The 27,010-nt window shown below is 45.2% G+C and overlaps 1 protein-coding gene across 6 annotated transcripts in view; it reads right to left on the bottom strand.

Annotated features, from left to right (window-relative positions):
* The window catches only part of LOC120988984 (Fc receptor-like protein 5), a 157,282-nt gene that overhangs the window by 117,891 nt on the left and 12,381 nt on the right, over positions 1 to 27,010 (bottom strand). For 4 of the 6 annotated variants that reach the window (XR_005776211.1, XM_040416815.1, XM_040416814.1 and 1 more), the window contains exon 1: positions 17,025 to 17,158. Coding sequence is in view for 5 of the 6 variants with exons in the window: in XM_040416815.1 (XP_040272749.1) it covers positions 17,025 to 17,082 (58 nt within the window). In the remaining variant the exon portion in view is untranslated. Of the gene's footprint in view, positions 1 to 17,024; positions 17,159 to 17,890; positions 18,176 to 27,010 lie in introns of those variants that run through there. The other 2 variants (XM_040416817.1, XM_040416819.1) reach the window with 1 other exon arrangement.

Genomic DNA, 27,010 nt, shown 5'->3' with positions numbered 1-27,010 from the left:
CGCTGCTGGAGCTGCTGAATCTCATCAGGGCGATTGCTTGCTTTTGGTAGCTCAACTGAGCAACTGTAGTAGTGCGCCACTGCCCTCTAGCGGTGTGCTTGGGACTTGGCTGCCTGGAGAATGCAGCTGCAACATGCTGCAAACCGGGATCCCTAGCCGGTGTGGAGGTGGATAAAACCTTCGGCTGAAGGGTTTTTGGCAGGCAAACTGGGGGTGCCTGTGGTAGTTTCCAGGGCAAAATGTAGGGTTGCACCCTGGGGTTGAAGGTGAGAATAGAGTTGTTGATATAGCCCACCCATAGTGTTGGGGGTGCAGCCGGGTCAGGGATGAGGGGCTCCAGCTCAGGCTGCGCTTGCTCTCTGAACCTTAATTGGCCATCTGGGGTCTCTTGAAGACGTCTGACCCTCCCTGCAGAGCCTGGGTCCTCCTGCCAGGCCTCTAGGGTTAAGGCAAGCGATAACGGTTTGGTCAGTAAAGTCACTCCTGCAGCGAAGGGGCCTTGAATGGACCGCATTGGGGTATACTCTACTGGATCGCCCACATACAGGCTGTGTTGGGCCTGCGTCAAGTAGGGGCGCTTAACAGAGCGGCAGCCCACAAATATTTCAGCTCCAGAATAATTGTCCTGGAGGAAGCCCACTCCTCACTGTACAGAAAACCAGAGGACTGTCCCTGTCCATCTGGTAAGCTTAGGGTCACCAGGTTGGGGGTCGTCTAGGACTTGCTTGACCCATTCCTCTACAGCGGTCTTATATTCCCATGGGGTCTGGGTGTGACCGGTAATCTCTAGGGGGACCTCTGGATTAATCTGGCCTGGCCTGGGGCTGTCTCTTCTGGGTGGCGGAGTGCAAACTACAGCCGCTTCCGCTGCACCAGCAGGCCTAGTAGCAGTATCAGGACCCACCGGGCGCGATGCAGTGGCAGCTACGGGCTGGACCGGGGCCTCAGGGAGCGGGGCTGCTTCCACCTGGTGTCGCGGCCGAGCGGCCAGTTTCGGTGCCTCCTGGATCCACTGCCTCCTGGATCATAGCCAGCGTCGATGGACCATTCTTCGGGACCAACTGGGACACGCGGATCTCCGGTGGGTACTGGTCGTAGACTGGCTGACCGTTGACAAGCATTTCTCCCCACTTGGGTTGTGGGAGCATCATCTTCTCTGTTTCTGCTCCCTCACTCAGTGCAGGGAATGAGGGTGGAGCCCAGAGGGAGGAGTCTTCACTCCCTTGGCTAACATTGCAGAGTTCTTGGTGGTCAGTCTTGAGTTTTCCCGCTTCTAGGGGGGTGTAGACATCATTTTCGTGCTCTTGAGAGGGCATTCTTGAGTTTTCCTGCTTCCAAAGGGCATGAGGAAGCGGCGCCATTACATGAATATGGTGAATTAACCCTTGGAGTGCCGGTGCGTACCGTGTAGCGCTTTCTGGCACCGCAATAAAGCAACAAAGTCAATTTTCAGGGTTTTGGCACAATTCGTAGGCCTGGTAGCAGTGTTAGGCAAACCATGCAATCCTGCTAGGCACACAATCTGATCCTGTTGGCACACAGCTCGATCCTGTTCCAGTGATGCCAAAAAATGCAAAGAGAGGATACGGGTATGCGCTGATGCCAAATTATGCAATGACTGGTCAGGTGTAGATGATAGTCTATGTTTTGTTCATGATGCCAATTGCAGCGTGTGCAGGGTACTATCACAGGGCCCTCCCAAGGTGTTATAATGCACATCCCAGGTTAGGAATGCCAGAGTGGTGTAATGGCCTATAATGTCTCTATAGGTGGTGATAATTGTGTCAACGGTGTCTCCTACCTGGGTATGGCTGGACTCCTGGCTCACTTGCAATAAATTTGAGTGTAGTGATAGTAGGAGTAATAGAGGAATTTTGCAGCAGAAATCATGTCCAGACCTTTAGATGAAATTCAAACTATTCTTTACTGAAGATAACTTTCATCCAAGCAATGTACAGCTTTGGTCTTTGGTCCCAGCAGGTTTTAGCAATGGTTGGCAGGAATAAATCTTCTGCACTATAAATCTGGAGCTTGCAGGATAAGACGTCTGCTTAGTAATGTAAACAATGTCCAGCTCACCTGCTGCCTCTATCCCTTGTGTCGACTTCCTTGATGCACGGAGACCTTGGTAAGACCGTGAAATAGTAGAAATAAAGCGATGAATCCAGCATCGAATTTAGAAAATATTGTGGGTTCCTTTATTCAGTATAGTACAGATCCATACAGTGACAGCATCACCTCAGTGTTCCAAATGAACGTCTACGCGCTTCGAACAAACATGTTCTTAGTCGTGACCGATCAGAAATCCAATTGGCCATGTCTATATAGGCTAGTCGCAACCTCTCCTCCCACCTCCAGGTGATAGCTAGAAGGAGCTGATTGCAGCACACCCAAGGCACAGCCAATAGGAACTACTGAAATTAACATTGGTGCAAATATAACATCTATAAAAACCAAGTGAATGCACATAAAAATATATATACTATTCGGGCTCCTGGGTCCCAATCAGGAACGACAAAACATGCCTGTCTCCGAAAAAGCGAGACATTGGCAAAAAAACATATATGGCTTTCTGAAAAAACCGCATGGTCTGAATAGTAGTTTATAATGTTAAAAACAGAAAAATGCAAATTAGACAAGGCAAAAGTATCCTCATAGTTGCTGATCTGGATGAAACAACAGAATAAGAATATATAGAAGCACACCAGGAATGGACCAAATCCTAATAGAGATACATGAGTTCCTTTTTTAAGTTCAAACCATTCGGATGTCTTGTTTTTAATCGTAGAATCCAAAAGGCCTCCCTTTGTATTAATCGTCTTTGGAAATCACCCCCTCGAATGGAGGGAAAAACTCGCTCGATTCCAAAGGCAGAAAAAGTTCGTAGGCTCCTGCCATGTATCGAAACAAAGTGCCTGGCAGCATTCGAAATATTGACATAAGAAGAATTAGTAACATAATTCAAATGTTCCAGGATTCTATTTTCCAAGCTTCTTGGGGTGCTTCCCACATAAAGAAGGTCACACTGAGTACATCTGATAACATAAATTACCCCAGTGGTATTGCAATTTATATAAGATTTAATGGAGAAGGTTGAAATATGTTCTGAATCCTCGAAGATTTTGGTGGGGACAACATAGCCGCAAGTTTTGCAGGGATGACTGCCGCACAGTGTGAACCCGGTATATTTAAGCCAGGTGTTGGTCTGAGTTCTTTTCAAAGCTGATTTAAAAAATGAAGGGGACAGGGATGAGGCCAGCGTGGGAGACCGTCTGGCTGCCACTCTGTAGCCATCCTGCAGTAAACCATGTAAAATATCGTCATCATATAAAATCAATATACATTCCGATACTACCTGTTTGACCTGCTGAAATTGATTACTGTAGGTAAGAACCAAAGTAGTTGGATTAATGCGATCTTTCCCACCCGCTGTGTTTCCTTACTTCCCTGCCTTATCATCTCTCCCAAAAAGTTATGTCTTTTCGTCTGTGCTATTTTTTCAGCCCTCTTGATCATCCAGGTGGGATAACCCCTTTCTAATAATCGTGATGTGATGAGTCGGCATTCCAATGTAAAGGTCGTATCATCATCACTGCAATTTCTTCTGGCACGCAACATCTCTCCTACCGGAATAGACTTAATAATATGAATAGGGTGGTGGCTGTTGGCCCTCAAAATCGCATTCCCAGAGACTGGTTTACGGTAAGTAGTTGTATGTATATTCGAACAGGCGATGCCCATAAAAGTTAAATCGAGAAAATTAATCGTAAACCAATCCTGCGAATAAGTAAATCTCAGTTTATAAGAGTTGTCATAAAATCCGGTATGGCAGGCACATCGCCGCTCCAAATGATGAGCAAGTCATCGATGTACCTGCCATACCAATCCAACGCTGCTGAAAAAGGGTTATCCGTGGTATATACAGTGCAGACCAAAAGTTTGGACACACCTTCTCATTCAAAGAGTTTTCTTTATTTTCATGACTATGAAGGCATCAAAACTATGAATTAACACATGTGGAATTATATACATAACAAACAAGTGTGAAACAACTGAAAATATGTCATATTCTAGGTTCTTCAAAGTAGCCACCTTTTGCTTTGATTACTGCTTTGCACACTCTTGGCATTCTCTTGATGAGCTTCAAGAGGTAGTCCCCTGAAATGGTCTTCCAACAGTCTTGAAGGAGTTCCCAGAGAAGCTTAGCACTTGTTGGCCCTTTTGCCTTCACTCTGCGGTCCAGCTCACCCCAAACCATCTCGATTGGGTTCAGGTCCGGTGACTGTGGAGGCCAGGTCATCTGGCGCAGCACCCCATCACTCTCCTTCATGGTCAAATAGCCCTTACTTTCAAAGTTTTCCCAATTTTTCTGCTGACTGACTGACCTTCATTTCTTAAAGTAATGATGGCCACTCGTTTTTCTTTACTTAGCTGCTTTTTTCTTGCCATAATACAAATTCTAACAGTCTATTCAGTAGGACTATCAGCTGTGTATCCACCTGACTTCTCCTCAACGCAACTGATGGTCCCAACCCCATTTATATGGCAAGAAATCCCACTTATTAAACCTGACAGGGCACACCTGTGAAGTGAAAACCATTTCAGGGGACTACCTCTTGAAGCTCATCAAGAGAATGCCAAGAGTGTGCAAAGCAGTAATCAAAGCAAAAGGTGGCTACTTTGAAGAACCTAGAATATGACATATTTTCAGTTGTTTCACACTTGTTTGTTATGTATATAATTCCACATGTGTTAATTCATAGTTTTGATGCCTTCAGTGTGAATCTACAATTTTCATAGTCATGAAAATAAAGAAAACTCTTTGAATGTTTCAGTTGTTTCTGTGATGTAGTGAAATATAATTACCCGCACTTCATACATTTCAAAGGCTTTTATCGACAATTACATGACATTTATGCAAAGAGGCAGTATTTGCAGTGTTGGCCCTTCTTTTTCAGGACCTCTGCAATTCGACTGGGCATGCTCTCAATCAACTTCTGGGACAATTCCTGACTGATAGCAACCCATTCTTTCATAATCACTTCTTGGAGTTTGTCAGAATTAGTGGGTTTTTGTTTGTCCACCCGCCTCTTGAGGATTGACCACAAGTTCTAAATGGGATTAAGATCTGGGGAGTTTCCAGGCCATGGACCCAAAATGTCAACGTTTTGGTCCCCGAGCCACTTAGTGCCTTATGGCACGGTGCTCCATCGTGCTGGAAAATGCATTGTTCTTCACCAAACTGTTGTTGGATTGTTGGAAGAAGTTGCTGTTGGAGGGTGTTTTGGTACCATTCTTTATTTAATTAAAATTGTGAGTGAGCCCTCTCCCTTGGATGAGAAGCAACCCCACACATGAATAGTCTCAGGATGCTTTACTGTTGGCATGACACAGGACTGATGGTAGCACTCACCTTTTCTTCTCCGGACAAGCCTTTTTCCAGATGACCCAATCAATCGGAAAAAGGCTTCATCTGAGAATATGACTTTGCCCCAGTCCTCAGCAGTCCGTTCACCATACTTTCTGCAGAAGATCAATCTGTCCCTGATGTTTTTTTTTTTTTAGAGAAGTAGCTTCTTTGCTGCCCTTCTTGACACCAGGCCATCTTCCAAAAAATCTTCCTCACTGTGCGTGCAGATGCGCTCACACCTGCCTGCTGCCATTCCTGAGCAAGCTCTGCACTGGTGGCACTCCGATCCTGCAGCTGAATCCTCTTTAGGAGACGATCCTGGCGCTTGCTGGACTTTCTTGGACGCCCTGAAGCCTTCTTAACAAGAATTGAACCTCTTTCCTTGAAGTTCTTGATGATTCTATAAATTGTTGATTGAGGTGCAATCTTAGTAGCCACAATATCCTTGCCTGTGAAGCCATTTTTATGCAACGCAATGACGCGTTTCTTTGCAGGTCACCATGGTTAACAATGGAAGAACAATGATTTCAAGCATCACTCTCCTTTTAACATGTCAAGTCTGCCATTTTAACCCAATAAGCCTGACATAATGATCTCCAGCCTTGTGCTTGTCAACATTCTCACAAGACGATTACTGAAATGATCTCAGCAGGTCCTTTAATGACAGCAATGAAATGCAGTCGAGATTTTTTTTTGGGATTAAGTTAATTTTCATGTCAAAGAAGGACTATGCAATTCATCTGATCACTCTTCATAACATTCTGGAGTATATGCAAATTGCTATTATAAAAACTTAAGCAGCAACTTTTCCAATTTCCAATATTTATGTAATTCTCAAAACTTTTGGCCACGACTGTATATACCTTTCTTCCTAGTACGACATGGTTAAATTCGCTAGGGAAGGGGAAAATTTGGCCCCCATCGATACTCCCCATATTTGCAGAAAGAACAGGCCGTCAAAAGAAAAATTGTTATGAGTCAATAAAAATTCAGTGACTTCTATAACATAATCAATATAATATGACTCATGGCAGCTGTACTTGTGCAAATGAAATTCTAATGTGAATAGAGCCACGCTGTGAGGGATAGAAGGGTAAAGCGATGAAACATCACTAGTAAGCCAGGTGAAACCGGAAGACCACTTTTTCTGATAAAAACTTCTTAAGATGTCACTAGTGTCTTTAATATAACCTGGCGCTCGTTTGACAAGGGGCTGTAAAATCGCATCTAACCACTCTCCTAATTTTTCGGTCAGAGAGCCTATGCCGGAGACAATAGGGCGCAGTGGGGGTGGATTTAACCCTTTGTGAATTTTGGGTAGGGCATGTATGATGGGTGTTATGGGTGACTCCACCTGTAGGTACAAAAATTGTTTATGGCTGAAATAGCCTAAATCCTTGCCCTTATTTAAAAGAGCAAGGTCTTGTGCCTGAAAATCGACAATTGGATCGTTTTTTTATTGTTTATAGGTGGAAGTATCCAGAACAATGTCCATCATTTGTTGCTTATAGACCATTTTATTTAATATCACCACTGCGCCCCCCTTGTCTGCCATTTTTACAATGATGTTCTCTTTATCTTTTAGTTCAAGAATAGCATTTTTTTGGGATTTAGACAAATTGTTTCGTTGGGAGCTAATTTTTCTTTGGACTAAGAGAAGCCTTTTTTCGACTACCTGTCGGGATTCGAACCCAGGCGGTAGCCCTGCTTACTAGGCTACCGTCCTCTCTGGACATTCCTCCCTGAAACCTATTATGTAACCTCAGTCTTGCCAAGCCTTGCTCATCACCCTTGATTCCCCACACCTGGTACTTCCCTATATAAGTCCAGCCCCTTGCACTCTAGCTTGCTGATTATTGAGCTCCTGAGCCTTGATCAAGCTTCTCCTCATCTGCTGCTCTTGCTACTACTGGAAGTCCACTGCTGACCAGGAATTGCCTACCGACTACTCTTCTGCTTTGTCCCTACCTACTGAACTGCTACCACCGTTGCCATCCGGATTGTTTGACCACGCTTACTGCCGCCTGCCCTGACCCACCGCCTGCCTACTGACTACTCTTCTGCTTTGTACCTACCTACTGAACTGCTACCACCGTTGCCATCCAGATTGTCTGACCACGCTTACTGCCGCCTGCCCTGACCCACCGCCTGCCTACCGACTACGCCTCTGCCAGACTTCCTGCACCTACTACCTGCCTGCGGTCCTTGCCACTGGGCTCCACTCCTACCTCCAGCCAGCGGTCCTCTGACTCAGGTGAGCCTGTAGGACTGTTACAGAATAATCAGCCACACTATGGAGTCCGCAATGGCCACTCTGCGTAAGCAGGTCTTCGAACTTCAAGAATTTGGTACTACATATCAGGAGAAATTTGCCTAGCTCCAAGGCGTAGTCCAAAGCCAACAGAGGGAGAGTATTGAACTACAGAGGCAACTCCTGGACGTCCGCGGCGCGCCCGCAGACACCCGCATGCCACTCCCATCAAGATTCAGCGGCGACAGACGCCAGTATCGGGGGTTTCTAAACCAATGCCGCATCTATTTTCAGATGTACCCGGCTCCCTTCACCACTGAGAAAAAGAAGGTGCAATTCTTGGTCAATCTCCTGACGGATGAAGCATTAGCATGGGCATCACCATACGTGGAGACTAACAGTCAGCTCCTGGACAACCTAAACAACTTCATCACCGCCATGAGCCAAATCTTCGATGACCCCAACCGCTGTGCGACAGCCGAGGCGTGACTATATGGTCTGCGGCAAGGGAGACGCTCCGTCGTCGAATACACCGCCGAGTTTCGCCGTTGGGTCACGGAGGCCTGTCCGAATTAATAAAGGACGAACTGGCGAGTTGAGGCCCCGGACGATCTGGATGACTTCATTCAGTTATGCATCCGGATAGATCAAAGACTCTCCGAGAGGAAGAAAGAAAGACTCTGGTCCTCGGACCACAGACCCACTTACTCCTTCTCTTCCACCGCCCAGCGCGACCTCCAGTCAGTAACTGAACCTATGCAGGTCGATGCTCTACGTAGGTCTCTATCCACAGCTGAGAAAGAGAGAAGGCTGGCCGAAAACCTCTGCCTCTACTGTGGGGAGCCGGGTCATTTTGCCATCAAATGTCCTCATAAGATCCGAAAGACTATTGCCGTTACGGAGCTAAAGGAGCAACCACAGACTCCAACCCTGCCAGCAGCCCCTGAAAATAACAACACGGCGGCTCATGGATCCCACTTCATCGTCCCCATCCTCATCGACATTGAGGGGCGACAACTCCCCTGTTCAGCGATGTTAGACTCCGGGGCGGGAGGCAACTTCATGGACCTAACCTTCGCCCGCGAAAAGAACATTCCACTGACAATCAAGGCAGCCCCCGTTGACCTGGAAACCGTCGACGGATCCCCACTCTCCTCGGGGCCGGCCACTCACGAGACCACCAAACTACAACTCCTCATAGAACCAGATCACCGTGAAAAGATCCACTTCTCGCTGATCGCCTCCCTGAAGTTCCCAGTGATCTTGGGCATCCCATGGTTGGCCACCCACAACCCCTCTGTGGACTGGGAAACCCGCTGCATACGATTCCCGTCCGAGTTCTGCTCGCTAAATTTCTCCCACAAACCCGTCCTTCCACCCGAAGACACCACCATCTCAAAACTATCCGTCAAGGATCTGCTACCCCCTCAATACCGCGAGTTCCAGGATGTCTGCAACAAGAAAAACGCAGACAAGCTGCCACCACACCGACCCTAAGACTGCCCTATAGAACTGTTGCCCGGGGCCAAAATACCCTTTGGCAGTATCTACTCCCTCTCAGAGCCTGAGCTCAAGGCTCTGAAAGTGTACCTGGACGAGGACCTGAGGAAGGGGTTCATCCGGCCCTCCACCTCCCCCGCGGGAGCCCCCTTTTTCTTCGTAGAGAAAAAAGACTCCTCCCTGCATCCCTGCATAGACCACAGAAAGCTTAACGACATAACCGTAAAAAAATGGTACCCGCTCCCACTGATTTCAGAACTCCTTGAGAGACTCCGGGCAGCGAAGATCTTCACTAAACTCGACCTTCGAGAAGCCTACAACCTCGTCCGAATCCGCCCTGGGGACATATGGAAGACCGCCTTCCGGACACGTTATGGTCATTTCGAGTACCTGGTCATGCCTTTCGGACTCTGCAATGCTCCCGCCACCTTCCAGCACTTCATTAACGACATCCTCAGGGACATGCTGGATCTGTTTTGTAGTCGTTTACCTGGACGACATCTTGATCTTCTCTGAAGACCTCGAGCAGCACCGCAAACACGTCCGCAGGGTACTGCAGAGACGCAGACAGAACTCTCTCTATATCAAGCTAGAGAAATGCGAGTTTGAGCGAACCACCACTCAGATCCTCAGATACATCATCTCCCCAGAGGGCCTAAGTATGGACCCGGGGAAGGTCCAAGCTGTGATGAACTGGCCCGTTCCGAAAAACGAGAAGGAGATACAAAGATTCATTGGCTTCGCCAACTTCTATCGGAAGTTTATCCGGAACTTCTCCAAGGTCATAGCACCAATCACCCAACTCACCAAGAAGGCAGTCCCCTTCTCCTGGACACCCAAGGCCCAGGAGGCCTTCACCAAGTTGAAACTCCTCTTCACTTCTGCCCCAATCCTAATCCACCCGAACCCCGAGCTCCCATTTACAGTCGAAGTGGATGCATCAGACTCCACGGTGGGGGCAGTTTTGTCACAACGGACAGGGGAGAGGATGCTATTACACCCGTGCGCATATTTCTCCCGCCAGATGTCCCCCTCCGAGAAGAACTATGACATCGGGAACAAAGAACTACTGGCGATCAAGGATGCCTTCTCCGAGTGGAGACACCTGCTGGAGGGAGCCACCAACCCCATAATCGTACTAACTGACCACAAGAACCTCGAGTTCATCCGCAGCGCTAAGAGACTCTCAGCCAGACAGGCCAGATGGAGCCTATTCTTTTCCCGCTTCAACTTTCTCATCACCTATCGCCCCGGATCAAAAAACAGCAAGGCTGACGCCCTCTCCAGAATGTTTTCAGAGCCCTCACAGAGTAACAAGGGCCAAAATAACATCTTACCAGAGAGAAGGGTCGTAGGGTCCACCTACTCTAAAGAACTCCTGGGCACAATCAAAGAAGCATACGAAAATGACCCCTTCCTGGCCCACCCCACAGGGAATATCAGCCTTACGTTTAAGAACGGTCATTGGTTTCATCAGGACCTACAACTATATGTACCAGAAATCGCACGGCTCGAAGTGCTCAAACTCAACCATGACTCCAAGATGTCCGGCCATTTTGGCACAAGAAAGACCCAGGAGCTTCTCTCCCGCTCCTTCTGGTGGACAACATACAAGGAGGACATCAAATGGGACATCTCCTCGTGCACGGTCTGTGCCTGCAATAAGACTCCTCGTTCCTCTCCCGTGGGTCTGTTACAACCCCTCCCTATTCCCTCCCGCCCCTGGGGCTCGATCTCCATGGACTTTGTGGTAGACCTTCCTCCTTCAAAAGGGACGAACACCATCCTGGTCGTGGTCGACGGTCTCACCAAGATGGCCCATTTCATCCCCTACAAAGGCATACCCACCACCAAACAGACGGACGATCTTATTCTCAGAGAGGTCTTCAGGCTGCATGGGATCCCGGACGACGTGGTCTCCGACCAAGGCGTACAATTTGCCTCAAAGTTCTGGAAGAACTTCTGCCTGGTGCTCGGGGTTAAAGTGAACCTGTCCTCCGCTTTCCACCCTCAGTCAAACGGGCAGACGGAGAGAACTAATCAGACCCTAGAGCAGTACCTACGCTTTTTCAGCTCCCACCTGCAGGACGACTGGCTTGACCATCTCCCCATGGCCGAGTTCGCCTACAACAATGCTGAGCACAGCTCAACCAAGCACAGCCCCTTCTTTGCTAACACAGGCTCGCACCCGGTGTTCATTCCCCACCTGCCCGTCGCCTCCACCCTCCCAGCAGTGGCCGAATGCCTAACAACCCTACAGGAGGCACAAAAGAACATAATAGACAACCTCCAGCTCGCCCAGAGGCGCTTTAAACAGGGAGCAGACAGACGTCGCAAACCCACCACGGGCTTCCATGTGGGAGACAAGGTGTGGCTGTCCACCAGGAACCTCAGATTGAAGGTCCCCTCCAAAAAGTTGGCCCAAAGATACATGGGTCCGTTCCAGATCACCGCACAAATCAACGAGGTCACGTTCCGGCTCGACCTTCTGGACTCCCTGTCTTCCATTGCTCACTCCTCAAGCCATACGTGGAGAACACCTTCACAGGCCGCCACTCGCCCCCTCCACCACCCGTGAGGGTACAGGGTGAAGAAGAATACGTTGTCGCAAAGATCCTCGACTCCAGGATCCACCGGGAAAGACTACAATACCTAATTAGGTGGGAGGGTTACCCTCTGGTAAAAGAGTTCCACCAACGGCACCCCGGCAAGCCTGCCCCTGCGGTGCCTGGAGGTAAAACAGAATTAAATGAATTAAAAACAAAGGACGGAAGGTATGTAGAAGAGAATAAAGGGCTAGCCGACTGCCTTAATGAATACTTCTGTTCAGTTTTTACAAAAGAAAAAGGAGAAGGACCTCCACTAGAAAGGATGACTAATAAATCATTTGATGCATGTATCTTTACAGAGGAAGATGTTCTAAGTTTGCTGTCTAAGGTGAAGACAAATAAGTCACAGGGGCCTGATGAGATACACCCAAAATTATTAAAAGAGCTTAGTGGTGAGCTGGCAAAACCGCTAACAGATTTATTTAACCAATCATTAGTAACAGGAGTCGTCCCGGAAGATTGGAAATTGGCAAATGTCGTGCCCATTCACAAGAAAGGTAGTAGGGAGGAATCGAGCAACTATAGACCAGTGAGTCTGACATCAATAGTAGGCAAATTAATGGAAACCCTATTAAAGGATAGGATTGTGGAACATCTAAAATCCCATGGATTGCAAGATGAAAAACAACATGGGTTTACTTCAGGGAGATCATGTCAAACAAATCTTATAGATTTTTTTGACTGGGTGACTAAAATAATAGACGGTGGAGGTGCAGTAGACATCGCATATCTAGATTTTAGTAAGGCTTTTGACACTGTCCCACATAGAAGACTTATCAATAAACTGCAGTCATTGAGCATGGACTCCCATATTGTTGAGTGGATTAGGCAGTGGCTGAGTGACAGACAACAGAGGGTTGTAGTCAATGGAGAACATTCAAAACAAGGTCATGTTACCAGTGGGGTTCCACAGGGATCTGTACTGGGACCAATTTTGTTTAATATCTTCATAAGTGATATTGCAAAAGGCCTCGATGGGAAGGTGTGTCTTTTTGCTGATGACACAAAGATATGTAACAGGGTTGATGTTCCTGGAGGGAAACGCCAAATGGAAAAGGATTTAGGAAAACTAGAAGAATGGTCAGAACTCTGGCAACTGAAATTTAATGTGGATAAGTGCAAGATAATGCACCTGGGGCGTAAAAACCCAAGGGCAGAATATAGAATATTTGACACAGTCCTGACCTCAGTATCTGAGGAAAGGGATTTAGGAGTAATTATTTCAGAAGACTTTAAGGTGGGAAGACAATGTAATAGGGCAGCACGAAATGCCAGCAGAATGCTTGGATGTATAGGGAGAGGTATAAGCAGTAGAAAGAGTGAAGTGCTTATGCCGCTGTACAGAACACTGGTGAGACCTCACTTGGAGTATTGTGCGCAGTACTGGAGGCCATATCTCCAGAAGGATATAGATACTCTAGAGAGAGTTCAGAGAAGAGCTACTAAACTAGTACATGGATTGCAGGATAAAACTTACCAGGAAAGGTTAAAGGACCTTAACATGTATAGCTTGGAAGAAAGAAGAGACAGAGGGGATATGATAGAAACTTTTAAATACATAAAGGGAATCAACTCGGTAAAGGAGGAGAGCATATTTAAAAGAAGAAAAACTACCACAAGAGGACACAGTTTTAAATTAGAGGGGCAAAGGTTTAAAAGTAATATAAGGAAGTATTACTTTACTGAGAGAGTAGTGGATGCATGGAATAGCCTTCCTGCAGAAGTGGTAGCTGCAAATACAGTGAAGGGGTTTAAGCGTGCATGGGATAGGCATATGGCTATCCTTCATATAAGATAGGGCCAGAGGCTATCCATAGTATTCAGATATATTGGGCAGACTAGATGGGCCAAATGGTTCTTATCTGCCGACACATTCTATGTTTCTATGAGGTCACCTTGGAAGGGGGGGAGTACTGTCGGGATTCAAACCCATGACCAGCCACATCCCAGGCGGTAGCCCTGCTTACTAGGCTACTGTCCTCTCTGGACATTCCTCCCTGAAACCTATTATGTAACCTCAGTCTTGCCAAGCCTTGCTCATCACCCTTGATTCCCCACACCTGGTACTTCCCTATATAAGTCCAGCCCCTTGCACTCTAGCTTGCTGATTATTGAGCTCCTGAGCCTTGATCAAGCTTCTCCTCATCTGCTGCTCTTGCTACTACTGGAAGTCCACTGCTGACCAGGAATTGCCTACTGACTACTCTTCTGCTTTGTCCCTACCTACTGAACTGCTACCACCGTTGCCATCCGGATTGTCTGACCACGCTTACTGCCGCCTGCCCTGACCCACCGCCTGCCTACCGACTACGCCTCTGCCAGACTTCCTGCACCTACTGCCTGCGGTCCTTGCCACTGGGCTCCACTCCTACCTCCAGCCAGCGGTCCTCTGACTCAGGTGAGCCTGTAGGACTGTTACACTACCTCTTGGAAAAGGTCCATTCCTGGTGTACGTGAATTCAAAGGGTAGAATTGCGTGTTCCCGGTTCGAAAATCCAGAACCTCGGAAGTCGCAGTGCTACCATCATAGTCTGACTGGAGCTCGATCAAATTGACAAAAGACAACTGTTCAGTAAAAGACATGCTAGTAAATTCATTACATTGTTGTGGATGTGAGAGTTGGTTGGACATGTTCTCAGACCCATGAAAATGTCTCTTGACCGTGAGGTCTCTGATAAATTTGTTGATGTCCATGAGAGTTGAAAATAAGTCAAAATCAGGGGTCAGAGCAAAATTCAAACCAAGTCTCAATATGTCAATTTGATTATCAGTTAACACTTCGTCAGATTAATAACTTCAAAATCATTGGCAGTCCCCAAAATAGGGTTCATTTCTTGTGAAGCCGCGTGGCCATGGTATGCGGCTTTCCTGTGTTTGCGGCCCCCTCTTCTGGGTAGTTTTTTGAAATCTTGTCACCTTTGCCCTTATTTTTCTTTTTTTTTTTTTTTTGTAATAAGAAATTTTATTAGGCAGAATATCGGCTTCATGTTCAGTCGAGGGGTTCATGTTCAGAATTGGATTGCAAATATTCGGATTCTGAAGAATAGCTGACAGTCCGAGTTCTAGACGGAGACTTGTGTTTGTTTTTCGATTTTTTGAGGATAGGTCTTGGTGTATTGCGCATTTGCTCTCTCCTCCCCTACTCATACACCTGTTTGTGATGATAATCATATAAGTCTCACTGAAACTTTCTATGCTTAATTTCAGTTATACTTTCTTCAAGTTGGCGAACGGAATAGCGATTTTTTGTTGTATGGCTTCATACTCAGGGAGAGATTCATATTGTTTGAAATTCAATTTGCACTCATCAATTTCCATTTGCAAGCCTGCTAGCTTGAGACCCTCCTGTTCAACAATCAGAGACATCAACTTGAGTGAGCAGTCAGTAAGAGTGTTGTTCCAGTCTTCCACAAATGAATCCGAAAATACAATAGTAGGGATCTTCTTAAGTCTTAAACCCCTGGGTATCATCGATTTGGTTTTTATAGATGTTATATTTGCACCAATGTTAATTTCAGTTGTTCCTATTGGCTGTGCCTTGGGTGTGCTGCAATCAGCTCCTTCTAGCTATCACCTGGAGGTGGGAGTAGAGGTTGCGACTAGTCTGCTTAGTAGCTCTGTAACTGTGGCAGGAATTTATCTACTGCTTTGTGGGGACTGACTAGCTGAGGAGGATATGTGGCTTCTCCTAGGTCTCTGGACTTTACTCACAGATAGGCTCTCAGGGAATGCTTTCGTCCTGGAACTCTGGAGGTTGTCTGCTTTCTTGTCATCCAGCTGAGGCTGCCGGTGCTCAGTCTGGGTATGTGATCAATGTCTCAGCCAAGACAAGATCCTGGCTTTCTTCCCTATACAGGGGGACTCCTGAAGGCTATCACACAGCCTTCCCCAACAGAGGTGGCTGGCACACTGACTCTAACTTCCTTCTCCACCCAAGGTGCAGTATGCGGGAACAGTTTACACCTCCACAGAGGTGGAGCTAAGCTGGAATGATCCATTCCAGCCTAGATATACTAAACTGTAACTAGTTCCTTACCAATCCATTGCTGCCACCTGCTGGTTAACATGGAAAATTACAAGGAAATTTACATTTAACATAGTTTTAAATGCACAGTTGTGAAGACATAATGTGAATTATACCAGATGACAATATAAAGGCTTCTTAGAAAATAGTAGCGGGGTAGAGGTGTGTAGTAACACAACTCTGGGCTGTTACAAATGGAGTTTTGATTTGCACCAAATATATCAACTGCTTTCTTTAGAATTTTCACCATAAAGAATGCATCATGCCAGAAATGAGTTCTAAATGTGAAGTGTGCGGGGCTATAAAATTGGCGAATATTACGCCTCACTTATCACCCTCTTATCGGCAGAAATGGCTCAAATTGTTGTGGACAAGTAAGCCAGTCTTTGTGGTGGTGTTTTGTGTAAAAAGTCGCATTTATGAAAAGAAAACCAACTTTGTGTGGGAACAAGTGATAGGTAAGAAAAACTGGAGGCATTTATTTTCATCTAATATAAATGGGCTTAATAACAGGGTTTTGTCAGTAAATTCACATTCAACAAAAAAAAAAAAAAAAACACCCTGAGTTTGAAACAAAAGTCACAATTTTCTAGTGAAAATGTTGCAAATATGCTTCAAAAGTCTCAAGTGTGGTCTGGCAGGGGTGGTTGAAATGGTGCATTTTGGTTTAAAAAAGTCACATGTTAGTGCCATTGGCCTTTAAATATCGCAAATTGAGAGAAATAAGTCGGATAATCAAGTTTATATTAAAAAAAGTCACATTTTAAAAGTGGAGTGTGGATTTTGATATACGAGGTGAAACAAATAACCACTTTTGATTTGTAATGTTAGTATTTTTTTTGTGCAAATGACTCCATTATTGATAGATGTCCCCCATAGAGTTATGGCCAGTTAGAAATTGTGCTGGGTGCTTTATATTTTATTTTGGTCCTTATGTGTGAGTTATTAAAGGGGTTTCCAGGACTAGGAAAAAAAAGGTTCTGCTATTGGTCCCAATACACTGCTAAGTTTGTCTATGGGCTGTGTCTGTTATTGCAGTTCATCATCATCCACAAGTAATACTGCCATTCACTGCCCTAATAATACCACTGTACTGTGCCAAAATAATATTGCAATGTAGTGCTTAAATAATACTGACTTACAATACCCCTAAATGTCAGAATACAGTAGACAAAGCTTACCACCATAAAGGTCTCACAAACAAATAGTACAAGAATAAAAAGAACCTACTTGTGACATTGACGGTGACATGCTCACTAGGTGACGAGCTGATGGTCCGTCCATTCATTTCTACCCAATATTTGCAATAATATCTTCCTGGAGCATCTTTGTCTGAGGCAGAAATCTCATATCTACTCTTCTGTGTCACCTCTTCTTGAATCTTTCCTTCTTTGTAAATCTGGATTCCTTTTGTTGCTGTGCCATCAGGAGTTGCACATTCCAGATGCACAGATTCCTTAGTAGTATATACAGAGAATAACGGTACCAGAGTAATGTTTGGAGGCAGCGGTGTGTCTGTAGCAGATACATGGGATACAAGTCACATATACATAGTAAGATGCAGGACTTATCTTGTGATATCCCACCTCAGGCATTCCATCTCTGTTCTGCATCTCATTCCCTCTGTTCTTCTGTTGACTACTCTATCTTCATTATAATTGATGTTCTTTCTTATCTGTTTTTGTACATGTGTGCTCTTTTGGGACAGAACAAGGTATTTGGGCAGTTAATGCAGACACGTAGACTTGTGGCCGGTTAGAAATTGTGCTGGGTGTTTTATATTTTATTTTGGTTCTTATGTGTGAGTTTTTAAAGGGGTTTCCAGGACTAGGAAAAAAAAAAGGCTCTGCTATTGGTCCCAATAAACTGCCAAGTTTGTCTATGGGCTGTGTCTGGTATTGCAGTTCATCATCATCCACAAGTAATACTGCCATTCACTGCCCTAATAATACCACTTTACTGTGCCAAAATAATGTTGCAATGTAGTGCTTAAATAATACTGACTTACAATACCCCTAAATGTCAGAATACAGTAGACAAAGCTTACCACCATAAAGTTCTCACAAACAAATAGTACAAGAATAAAAAGAACCTACTTGTGACATTGATGGTGACATGCTCACTAGGTGACGAGCTGATGGTCCGTCCATTCATTTCTACCCAATATTTACAATAATATCTTCCTGGAGCATCTTTGTCTGAGGCAGAAATCTCATATCTACTCTTCTGTGTCACCTCTTCATGGATCTTTCCTTCTTTGTAAATCTGGATTCCTTTTGCTGCTGTGCCATCAGGAGGTGCACATTCCAGATGCACAGATTCCTTAGTAGTATACACAGAGAATAACGGTACCAGAGTAATGTTTGGAGGCAGCGGTGTGTCTGTAGCAGATACATGGGATACAAGACACATGTTCATAAAAAAGGTACCTTCACACGAATGTAAGCTGTCCGTGCCCGTTCTGTGGACCATAAATAGCGGTCTGCAATGCACAGGGTCCGGCCACGTGAATCCTGAATTGCGGTCTGTGATCCGCAATATATGGCAAAAAATAGGTCATGTCCCATCTTTTGAGGTGTGAAGGCACGGACCAAAGCCCACAGAAGCACCTCTGAGTGCTTCCAATCTGTGCCACCGTATGTTGAGGATTGTGGACCCATTCAAGTCATTTTTAACGGGATTCACACAGCCGATGCCTATATACTGCAAAACCGCCGTTTGCAGTCCACAAAACGGGCACGGAATGCATCCCAAGTGGTATGAGTCTTATTAAAAAAAAATAATCAAATTTACCTTGCTTTATCTCACCTCCTACATTCTTCCTCTATCTTCATCTCATTCCCTCTGTTGTTATGTCGGCTACTGTACCTTCACTATGGTGTATGTTCTTTCTTATCTGTTTTTGTCCATGTAGTATGTGTTCTTTTGGGTCAGAAGAAGATATTTGGGCAGTGTCATAGCAGCGGCCTGTGTCCACCTCCATTCCACTATCTCTAGCAAGCATGGCTCTTACTTGGCTCACCTGCTCATTTGCTCTGTTCTTCTGGTGGCCTGGACCCGCTGTTCTTGTCCCTTTGTTTTGGTGGGCCTGGAATCTAGAGTAGCTTCTAGGCTCCTCATGCAGGCTACATCTTGCCAGCACTGCCTCTTGCTGCCTGTATGGGGCACTTGCGCTTTCTCTGGCTCTTAAAGATCCAGCAAGCACACATCCTATTCTTCCCTAGCCAATGGCTGCTCACTCAGTTGTACTGTAGTTACTTTCCTCAATGGGGGGGTGACTGAGCAATAAGTTAGTTTGTTAGTTCCTGCAAAGGTCTGCTGTTTACATTCATTTGTTCATGTTCCTACTTCTGCCTGTTTTCTGGATTTTGACCCTTCACTGCCAGTCCTGACTTCTGCCTGATCTCCATACTGACCCTAAGCTGCCTTCCCTGATCTCAGACTGTTTACTGTATTATGCATGCTATGCTTGTCCCTGACTATGGTTTTGCCTGATCTCTTGGTGTTCTGCGCTGGTGGCTCTTGAATCCTGAGGGTCACTTTGACAGAGACTGCCATTGAGACCTTTTGTAGTATGGCAGACAAGGGGAGTTATTTTGAGCATATAAACACAATATTACACACTTGCAAGTACCTAAACATCTGAAAGACAAATGGTCACTAAATGCACACAAAGATGCACGTTAACTCACTTTTATAGATTCACTTCTACAAAATAGATGTATAGCATTTTTTTTTTTTTAATTCACGATTTATAGTAAACCTGCAGTATCCCACTACCCTCGTGGGTACTGCAAAGTTGTTGTATTGTACTTATAATGCCTTATATAGCCTGTTTTTATGCTGCAATGTGTCCTTGTGCATAATCCCTGCTAACAGGTGTATTAGAATGCATTGACACTGAGCTTACCACTAGGGGGAGATAATACCTCCCATATATATAGTTCAGTACAGGCCTAGCCAGTGCAGTCTAGTTTCCAGACAACTTCCTGTTGAGACTAGAGTTACAGTTGAGCACAGTCTAACAGTTTTTCAGCCTGTTATTTTGAGCCCTCCGCCATATCTCAGCCCAGAGCTGAATTGCTTTATTCATTCAGAGAATACTACAGAAAGGAGACCCCCAAAGGGTTATGGACATATCTTATTCGTGCCTTAGGACTCCACCGTGAAGGATTTACCAGCCTTTGGCAGCTTCACCAGCCTGAACCAGGATCACCAGGACCATTCCTGAGGACCTCTATCAGTAAGGCTACAATTTCCTTATTTAATATCTAGAGAGGGACAGTTACACCTGTCAGCAGAGGACTTGTAGCAGTATATCTCTGTGCCAGGAGACTGTTTAATTGCTTTGGATGTACTGTTATCAAAAGTCATCTTCAGTAAAGTTCCACTTTGAGTTTTCATTCTGCTTGACTCAGACTCAAGTTCCTCTATTAATACAACAGTAAATGGTTGTACCTCCATACAAAAGGTACTGGCGTAACGACTACAAGGGACCTTGACACTGGCACATTAATACAGACCACCAAGGGCACCTCAAACCAAGATCTGTCCAGTGTCCCTTACACCAGAGTGTGCCCCAGAGAATCCTTGTGCCGTTTCACTTATGCGAGCCTGCCCAGGGACGACATAATTTTGAGTAACCAGAACTGTATTTACCTCGGCCCACCTATTGCTCACACCGTGACCTCACACATAATTCCCCTGCAAGGTCTGGCTTACCACATAAAATAAAATTGGCGTCACGAACAGGATCAATATCCTCTGTGCCTTATAGAACAGGATTTCTGATAAATATCCGGTGTGCCTTTAATAACTGGACTTGTGCATTGATGTATTTTTGTGCACTGCAATAATTAAAATTGGCGCTGTGTGAGAACAGGACTTACAAAAAGCTTGCTTTATTGTGGATTGCAGCAGCCAGCATGATGCCACTAACCATGCCCTACTGCTTTGGGGCCCCTTGGTTCTCTCGATATTCTGGTGAAGCTCACATCCTAAGAGACTTTAAAGAGAAAATGTGTGCCTTGTTCAGATTGTACCCTGTTTCCACAGAGCAGCAAATGGAAATACTCCTAGCCCAATTAGAGGGAGCCGTACTCTGGGAGGTGAAGTCCTGGCCTAGCTCTGAAAGAAGAACCCTGGGACAGATCTTTGAGAGACTCTACACCACCTTTGAACCCAAGACCGTGTCAGAAGTCAAAATGAGGTTCTTCAGTACAAAACAACAAACCGGTGAGTCACTCAGAGACTTTGCATTGTCAATACAAGAAGCCCTTAGAGCTGTGGTTCAGGTAGACCCCCGTGAGGCAGAGAACCAAGACAAAACTTTAAAGGAACAATTCATTGAAGGTGTTAGCACTGACAATCGAAAAAAGCCAGTCGAGAATGTTAGCTGCACAACACCCAAGTGTAACCTTCCTAGACTTTAAAGAACTAGCCATTAGCTAGTTGGGAAAGAGTCCGCAGCCAGAGCCTACTAAAATTGCTGAAACTCTTGTCCACACAGCTGCTACTTCTTCCAAATGTTGTCCGGTAGCCAGTCAGGCAGCTCAAACTCCAGACCCTGATGCCGTAGCAGCCTTGACAGAACAGGTTAACTTTTTGACAAAAAGCCTGGAGAAGGTGTGTCAGAAATTAGAACAGTGGGAGAAGCCTTTATTATTGGAGGATAAGAGACCAGTACGAAAAATACTTTTCCCTCCTGACTACAAAGATATATATCCCAGAAGTCCTGGCGGGCGCCCAAATGACCACTCCAACGCCCGCAGGTGACCTATTTGTACCTACTGCCATAAGATAGGACATACAGAAACAATGTGCTGGTGGTTAAAAGAGAAACCCTCGAGTCTGAGGACCGCCCCTCGAGAGGTAAACCAATAGGTCCGCAAGATCCCAACTAAATGCCCAGATATGTAGGATACCCGTCCAGAAGTAGCAATCCGAATTAACGGAATTCCTTTTGTAGCCCTACTGGACACCGGATCTCAGGTCACTACCATCTTACTGCCTGCATTTCATAAATACTGGGACCAGAACCAACTTACGCAACCACCAGAATCCTGGTTGGATCTCACAGCTAGCAATGTAAACCCGTACCAATACATGGTTATTGGGAGCCAACTCTGCAAGTAGGAGGAACCACCCTACCTAGACAAGATGTTATTGTTGTACAAGACGGAGACAAAGGTGGCTCTGCAGTGATCCTAGGAATGAATGTCCTTAGGAATTGTTACAATGAAATGCTTGAGGCATTATGCCAATCTATGCCTACTGCTTCACCTGCCTCCAAAAGGGGAATACAACAAACCACCCGTATGCTAAGCGCACAACAGAAATTCGCCAATAACAAAGGAGAAATCTGCTGTGTCCGCATCCGAGGTAACCAGCCTGTGATCCTTAAGCCAAATACAGAGACACTCTTATGGTGCCGTGCCACCCTGGGAATTCAAGGTCAAGACTACCAAGCCATGGTAGAGCCCTTAGCGCTAGGAAAAGTGCCTCTCCATCTCATAAACTTGAATGATCACCCTGTTACCCTCCATAAACATTATCCTGTTGCTCAGTTATTGCAAGTCTCTTTCCAGGATATTATCAGCATGCCTACAACTAAAATAGGACAATCTACGCAGAGCTCCAGTACTCCAGAACATGCTCTGCCTGCATTATGGTGGGAAAAACTCAACGTGGGGGACAACTCTACACCCAAAAAACATATTGAAGGAGTTTCGAACATCGTAAAGAAACATCATAAAGCCTTCAGTAAGCACTCTACGGATTATGGGGAAGTCCGTGGGATCAAACACACTATCCCTACCGGTTTTCACCCCCCAATAAAAGAAAGGTACCGTCCTATACCACCAACATTGTACCAATCTGTGAAATGAATGATCCGAGAGATAAAGGATTCCAATATTATCCAAGACAGCCATAGTCCATGGGCTGCACCCCTAGTTCTTGTCCGGAAAAAGGATAGCAACATCAGATTCTGTGTGGATTACAGAAAACTTAATCAAATCACCCACAAGGATGCCTACTCTTTACCCAGAATTGAAGAATCCCTGACCGCACTGGGATCATCAGCCTATTTCTGTACTCTTGATCTGACCAGTGGATACTGGCAAGTACCCATGGCTCCTGAAGACTGAGAGAAAACAGCTTTTACCACCCCCATGGGCCTATTCGAATTTAATTCCATGCCCTTTGGACTTTGTAATGCACCAGGAACATTTCAAAGACTAATGGAACGCTGTTTAGGCCATAGAAACTTTGAGACTGTCCTACTCTACCTGGACGATGTCATTATTTATTCCAAATCCTACGAAGACCACTTGAAACATCTTGCAGAAGTCTTCCAAGTCCTCATTAAACATGGACTTAAGATCAAACCATCTAAGTGCTACCTGATGAAGCCAGAATTCAAGTACCTGGGACATGTCAGTGCAGAAGGTGTTAAACCAGATCCTGAAAAGTTAGCTGCAGTCTGGATTGGCCTACTCCTACTACAGTAAAAGAGGTGAGAAGTTTCCTTAGTTTTGCAGGATCCTACAGGCGCTTCATCCCTCATTTCACCCAGATTGCTGAGCCAATTCAGAAACTCCTAAGAGGACACCCAAAGAAGTATCAGAAGACGCAAATACCTGTGGAGTGGAATGAAGACAGGGAAATTGCCTTCCAGCTCTTGAAAAATAAGCTGACCGAACCACCTGTTATGGGATATCCAGATTACCAACAGCCCTTCCATCTCTACACTGATGCCAGCCAGAAAGGCCTGGGAGCTGTCCTGTCTCAAGTGCAAGAAGGTAAAGAGAGAGTAATTGCTTATGCTAGCAGATCCCTGAAAGGAGCTGAAAGGAATGACTGGAACTACAGCTCTTTCAAGTTAGAGTTCCTCGCACTTGTGTGGGCTGTCACCAAAAAATGTAAGGACTGCCTTGCAGCAACTCTCTTCATAGCTTTCACCGATAACAACCCACTGGTGCATCTCAATACAGCCAAACTAGGTGCCATAGAACAAAGATGGGCCTCACGCCTTGCTAACTACAACTTCACTGTCAAATACAGAACAGGCAAGTCCAACGAGAATGCAGATGCCTTATCTCACCTGCCTACCAAAGAAGATCCTACTGCACACGTAGATGACTGGGAAGAAACGAAGATGCCTAATTTCTACAAAAACTTCGCCCAACAAAGAATCCTCTCCATTAAAAACAAAAGAGTCCTGAATCCCCATCTACAGAACAATCCAGAATCTCAAATTGAAAAGGAGAGATGGATCAAACTTCAGTCAGAAAGTAGAGTAATCGGAGAACTACATGACTTCCTCACCAGTGGAAGAACACCTGAGAGAATCCGCAGAAGAAATGCAGACCCAGAACTGTTGAAGCTGTGGAGACACCGAAAACAACTCTTTCTGCAGAATGGCCTACTATTGAGAAGAAGCCTGGATCCAGTGACCTATGACAGGGTATACCAAATCCTAATCCCCCGTCGAGATACAAGCATTGTTTTTGAGATGTACCATGACAAATCAGGACACTTTGGAGTGCAGAAGACAGAGGCTACCGTCCGTAGACGATTCTATTGGATTGGAATGCGAGAAGACATTGAGAAGTGGTGTCGAGAGTGTTCCGTCTGTGCTATTAGACGAGGTGAAAAGCATGACCAAAAAGCACCTTTACATCCTATTGTAAGCCAAAAACCATTGGAGATCGTTGCAATTGACCATGTGAGACTGGAACCAAGTCGCTCAGGTTACACATACGCTATGACCATCATTGACCACTACACCAAATTCGTTGTAGCCGTACCTGTTAAGGACTTGACCGCTAAAACAACTGCAGATGCCTTCTGGAAACATTTCCTGTTACCATACGGATGTCCAGAGAAAATCCTTACAGATCAAGGATCTGCCTTTGAATCACAACTCTTCAAAGAACTGTGTTCACTTCACAACTGCCAGAAAATCAGAACAGCTTATCATCCCCAAGGTAATGGACTTTGTGAAAAAATGAACCAGACCCTAATAGAAATGCTTAGAGCTGTGCCACCTGCTACTAGGAATGATTGGCCAACTCTTCTACCTCAATTGATGTATACTTATAATAATACCATTCACTGTTCTATGGGGTATACACCTTACTATCTCATGTTCGGCCGACAAGGTAAACTACCTGCTGACCATACTTTGGATGTACAAGTGCCATCAATCCATTGACAAAAACTGATTGGGTGAGTGAACACCAAAGACGTCTAGCTGATGCACAAGAAATTGTTGACCACCGCATGGAACATGCTCACAAAAAGCAGCAAAAATATTATGACCAATCTGCCAAGACAGAACCTCTTGAAATTGGTGATTATGTGTGGCTAAAGAACAACCATCACACCAGCAAGTTGGATAGTAAGTGGGAAAGAGTTACCTACTTCATTTCAGCTATCCCTAATCCAGCAACTGACACCTATGAGATCACCAGAGAAAACAAATTACCTCAAATAGTTCATCGCAATCGCTTGAAATTGTGTAACAAGGAGAAAGATACTCCAAGAGGAATCCTTCCAGACGAAACTGTTACAGAGGAACATCAACCTCCAATTCAAGTGTCTGAACTACCAGTTAAGTCTGTAAAGCCTATGCAAACTTTAAAAAAACTAACAATGGGAACAGATCCTCTAAAATGGTTCCTTACACCCTGGTTAAACATTGCTGTGCCTGCACCAGTCAGTACAGTGCCTCATCAGCCAGAGGAATCACCTCAAGAAGAAGTTTCAATAGAGCAAGAAACTCCAGAAGTACCAAGTCCCCTTGCGCCAAGGTCAGAAGAAGGACCACTACTTCGCAGATCCAGTCGGATTACAAAGGGACAACTACCTGCTCGTTATAGGGAATATTTACTTCAGAATCAGTGGAGAGACCTTCCAGATACCCCAGTTTAATGTGGATTACAATTTCATTTTGATGAGACTACAGAGCCTGAGTAAGAGACTTCTTGACTCTATTTGCCTTACTCCAAGGGCTCTCTACAGTCTTGTTTTGTTGATGCAACGTTCAAGCCTGTGCCCAGAGATAGACTGTAACGCATCTGAGCCTCTGTGTTGTTCATAATTTTTACTTACCCTATGCTCAGGGAACGGACTCATGCCCTGTGAGCCTCCTGATTTCCATTCATGTTCATTATTTTCCCCATTATGGACTATCCTGGTTTTATTGTTCCACTGTGCCAGGTCTACGCCCCTGTTCATCAGTCTTCAGAGAAAAGAAACAACACCCCCTTTCCACTTGATTATTACCAATTGTGATGTTTGCCTGATAATTTACTATTGTGCCTAACCAATTGCTTTTCAGATCTCAAGAAGTATTGATATGGGTTATGGTACTGTTCTTTATGCCTGCAGGATTGTTCTCTTTTGTATTTTTCAGGAGACCTACATCTTCGTGTCGAGGCCGACACAGGTTAAACAAGAGGGGTATGCAGCGTCCCACTACCCTCGTGGGTACTGCAAAGTTGTTGTATTGTACTTATAATGCCTTATATAACCTGTTTTTATGCTGCAATGTGTCCTTGTACATAATCCCTGCTAACAGGTATATTAGAATGCATTTACACTGAGCTTACGACTAGGGGAAGATAATACCTCCCATATATATAGTTCAGTTGAGGCCTAGCCAGTGCAGTCTAGTTTCCAGACAACTTCCTGTTGAGACTAGAGCTACAGTTGAGCACAGTATAGCAGTTTTGCAGCCTGTAATGAAGTGCTTCATTCATAGCAGTTTTGCAGCCTGTTTTGCAGCCCAGAGATGAAGTGCTTTATTCATTCAGAGAATACTACAGAAAGGAGACCCCCAAAGGGTTATGGACACATCTTATTCGTGCCTTAGGACCTTTGGACTCCACCGTGAAGGATTTACCAGCTTTTGGCAGCTTCACCAGCCTGAACCAGGATCACCAGGACCATTGCTGAAGACCTCTATCAGTAAGGCTACAATTTCCTTATTTAATATCTAGAGAGGGACAGTTACACCTGTCAGCAGAGGACTTGCAGCAGTATATCTCTGTGCCAAGAGACTGTTTAAATGCTTTGGATGTACTGTTATCAAAAGTCATCTTCAGTAAAGTTCCACTTTGAGTTTCATCCTGCTTGCCTCAGACTCAAGTTCCTCTATTATTACAACAGTAAATGGTTGTACCTCCATACAAAAGGTACTGGCGTCACGA

Source organism: Bufo bufo, chromosome 2 (assembly GCF_905171765.1).
Source record: "Bufo bufo chromosome 2, aBufBuf1.1, whole genome shotgun sequence".
In the NCBI taxonomy this organism is placed as follows: domain Eukaryota; kingdom Metazoa; phylum Chordata; class Amphibia; order Anura; family Bufonidae; genus Bufo; species Bufo bufo.
This window is presented reverse-complemented; position numbering and strand designations above follow the sequence as displayed.